The sequence below is a fragment of the Macadamia integrifolia genome, chromosome 14 (genome assembly GCF_013358625.1).
Source record: "Macadamia integrifolia cultivar HAES 741 chromosome 14, SCU_Mint_v3, whole genome shotgun sequence".
In the NCBI taxonomy this organism is placed as follows: Eukaryota; Viridiplantae; Streptophyta; class Magnoliopsida; order Proteales; family Proteaceae; genus Macadamia; species Macadamia integrifolia.
Window position 1 is genome coordinate 27080540 of NC_056570.1, and position 3452 is coordinate 27083991.

At 38.3% G+C, this 3452-nt stretch overlaps 1 protein-coding gene across 1 annotated transcript; it reads right to left on the reverse strand.

Moving 5' to 3' along the window:
• Positions 1–309: 309 nt before the first annotated feature.
• Positions 310–1608, reverse strand: LOC122061828. The gene is made up of 2 exons (XM_042625320.1): positions 710–1608; positions 310–591 (listed from the first exon to the last, which is right to left on the reverse strand). Exons 1-2 carry the CDS (start codon positions 1484–1486, stop codon positions 475–477), a joined length of 894 nt encoding a protein of 297 aa, XP_042481254.1. The 5' UTR covers positions 1487–1608; the 3' UTR covers positions 310–474.
• Positions 1609–3452: the final 1844 nt, after the last annotated feature.

Below are 3452 nucleotides of genomic sequence, written 5' to 3' on the forward strand. Positions count from 1 at the left end.
ACAAATTATTCAAAGTTTGTGTTGATCTTGGCACCCATTGAATGTTTTTTCCCCTCCCCTGATTGGACATGTGGGGTTATAGCTGCATCATGGATTCCAAACAGTCTGAGCTTACAAGATATGGATGAATCATTAATGGCACCTTTCTTTCTCCTCATTCGTTAGGTTATTTGGACTTCTGCAGAGGCTTAGGATAACTTTCTTCATAAAGATTCCTTAAATTTGAAGGATTCAAGTGGCCCAACCAGATCTTAATCTGTAATTAGATTAGTGCTTTTTGAGTAATAAACAAATCAGTTCAAACACAAATACTGAAACAGAGTGGGCCTCCTCTGTCATCCCATTCCATTGCTTCTTCTAAACTCTAAAGAGCAGAAAAGATACAAGAAACACTTATTGTATTTACAGATGTTCACTCTCCGCTATGGTCTGCAACTATGCAGTATATACATAAAAGGAGACAGCTTTTTAGTTCTAAAGACCATCATAGTAACCCCCAAAGGAAATGGTAGCTCTGGTCAATGGAGCATTTCTCACTGCTGAAATAGCATGATTCAATCTAGTAGCATGGTTAACCATTTCTTTGATCCTCTGCAATCACAAGTTTGCAACTTTGTCGTTAATTTGATCTTTTTATTCTAATGGGTCGTTCTTAAAATTGAAATCCTCTAAAAATAAAGAGTTTGGAGTTTGTTAGAAATTAGCAAACCTTGTCATCGGCATAGATTTGGAAATGAAGCTTTTGGTTCTGGTTCAGGTGATGCTTGTGTCTCTGGTGGGTTCCAAAGATGAAGATGCAAATAGTGGCAGCAGCCACACCTACAGAGCAGAGAGCACCAAACCCAGATAGTCTCCACTTCAAGATAGAAAACCCACCTTCCCAGTTGCTTTCTCTATTGATTTTGGAATCTGGGTAGTCCTCCTTCACCATTCCTTGCTCAGTTGCCACTCTAGAAGAAGGCTTGTTGTGTTCCTTGGCCTCACCTTTAAAGCCTGCGTCTTTCTCCTCAAATGGAAAGGAGCCCAGCTCTGACTGAGGCTTAATCCCTGTATTCCCTGATTTGGGTGAGTCCATTTTCATGTCGACAAATTCATTCTCCTTCATTTTCCTGAAGAAGACTTGCGAGACCATCTCTTGATCCCCTGTAACTGCTGCTTCTGGATTCGCAACTGGAACCTCAGATTCATCTTTCACAAATTCATGATCTGGGTTCTTCACTGAAACTGGTTCCAATCGAACTGGGATCGGAACAAGTTTCTTCGAATCCCTCCTCGGAATCGGAAGACTCGATTTTGGAGGCGGATCAAAGATGTGTCTTGAAGGAGTAGGAGATGGGCAGATGAAGTAATTCATGTCGAATACACACTTCTGATCAAAACCCATCTTCCTTGAGAGCTTGATATCAAAAAGGCCATGATCATCTTCATCATCAGGGATGTACTCCCACTCATCCAAATCCATATCTCCTGAGGAGGCTTTCTCCATTGTGAGGGGAGGTGTGAAGGGTGAGCAAAAGAGTTTAAATATAATTAATAGTGTAGAACAAGTGGCTCCATCAGAGCTGGTTCCGTGCCCTTCTATGAGCAGCCCACGGAGAGAAGAAAGCTGAAAGAAGTTTTTAGAACTTATCCTTATTAAAAGTGACAAAAGTGAAAATGTCCATGGGACCCAAAGTTATAGACTGAGGCCTTCATCTATGTGGTCCTTATTGACCGAGGACTCGTTAAAATGGGGATCTAAACGGATGGAATAAAAATCAAATCCGAAACGAAAGTGTTTGGATTCATTTATTTTTTGACCGGATAAGAATACCTCTAAATGAATATAGATACAAAATAAATTTGGATTTTTAATTATTTGTTTACTCTCTGACTTTTATAATCCAGATTTTCTTCTCTCAATGAATATAATTTTTTCTTAATTTATCTTTCTAAGTTGTTTTAACTCTTTTCTCCATTCTCTAGAATCTTTTTAAACTTCAAAAACACTTAAAACCATTAATTAATTATTAAATTAAATTAGATAATTATTTTTCAAAGAATTCAAATTTTAATCCAGACACCCTTTGATCGGATACAGATACCCCTAAACGAACAGGGATTTGAATTAGATTTCTCAGTCTTGAAATTGTACTATCTTTGAAGAACACAAAATAAGCACATAAGAAATTTTGATGAATTTCATGGGTTTTACTTCTTCAAACTCCCTAAGATCACATGTAAGATGATATTGGAATCGATCCTTAGACCTTCAGACGCCAGCTTTCACTAACCAATGTTGCTACTAGTGTGTTAGGCATTGGAACCACATTCTCCTTTATTTATTCATATTCTATAGTGCAAGGCAAGCTAACCCCAAGTATTTTATAATTGGACCAGAACCGGATCCGAATCCGAACCCCATTCACAAATCAATTTTAAGATCCATCCAAACAAGAATCAAGCAAGAATGTTCATGGAACAAAAGAACATGTCCCTTTTGAATCTCAAAGAATCTTAGCTCTTTGACATTGACATGCATGATGTACAAATCAAACCGTATGCATTCCCTATCTTATTGGCCAATTGAAATCGATTGGAAAAATGGACAGAACTGAACGAATCCTTATTGGTTTGGTTTGATTCAGGTTTTATCAAATCAATAGAAAAGTGACCGATCGGAACTTAAAATCGAAAAAAATAAATAAATCAAAATTAAATTAAATTAAAAACTGATAGAAATCGATATAACCCAAAAAACATTATGAAGAAAACATATTTTGTCATTATTTTTAGTGTATAACAGTATGTATATATAATAAACCTAACCATTAAGTCAACCCCATAAAACCCCAAATTGAATCAGATCAAAACCAGTTCAGTTCAGCCAATAGTTTTTGGTTGGTCACTCTAAAAGATTCTCTCCTCTACCCATAGTTTTTGGTTTGTCTTTTTCTCAATTGAGTTCAACTGGGACTAGACCTCATCCATTGAAAAGTGAACAAACCATGGATTAGTGCTAAAGAAACGTTGAGATGAAATCAAATGTGAACCAACCAAGCCAAAGTCTGTCCAAATATCCAGATGGACCTTTCTCCCTGAACTCAACCACACAAACCAAAATAGACGAGGGAAGATCAGCTAGGCATTTGCACAAACAGCTTGCTCAGAAGAACTCATAAAAGTAGAACTCACGCTACCATGGTCCTTATGGTTCAAATTCCACACCTCCACCCCCCCCCCCAATAAAAAAGCCCCAACCTTTGCACAATCGGACCACATATTACCATTGGAATGAGTTACCTGAGCAAAATCTAACAAGAACAAGTTACTTTGGCTAATCGCCACCAGCATCACCACCGCTTGAATGGAAGCAAATCCTCATTTCACCCCCTGTTCTCCGGTCAACTCAACAAACTCTCAAAGAAAAATTGGGGTGGGGTGGGGTGGGGTGGGGTGGGGTGGGGGGGGGG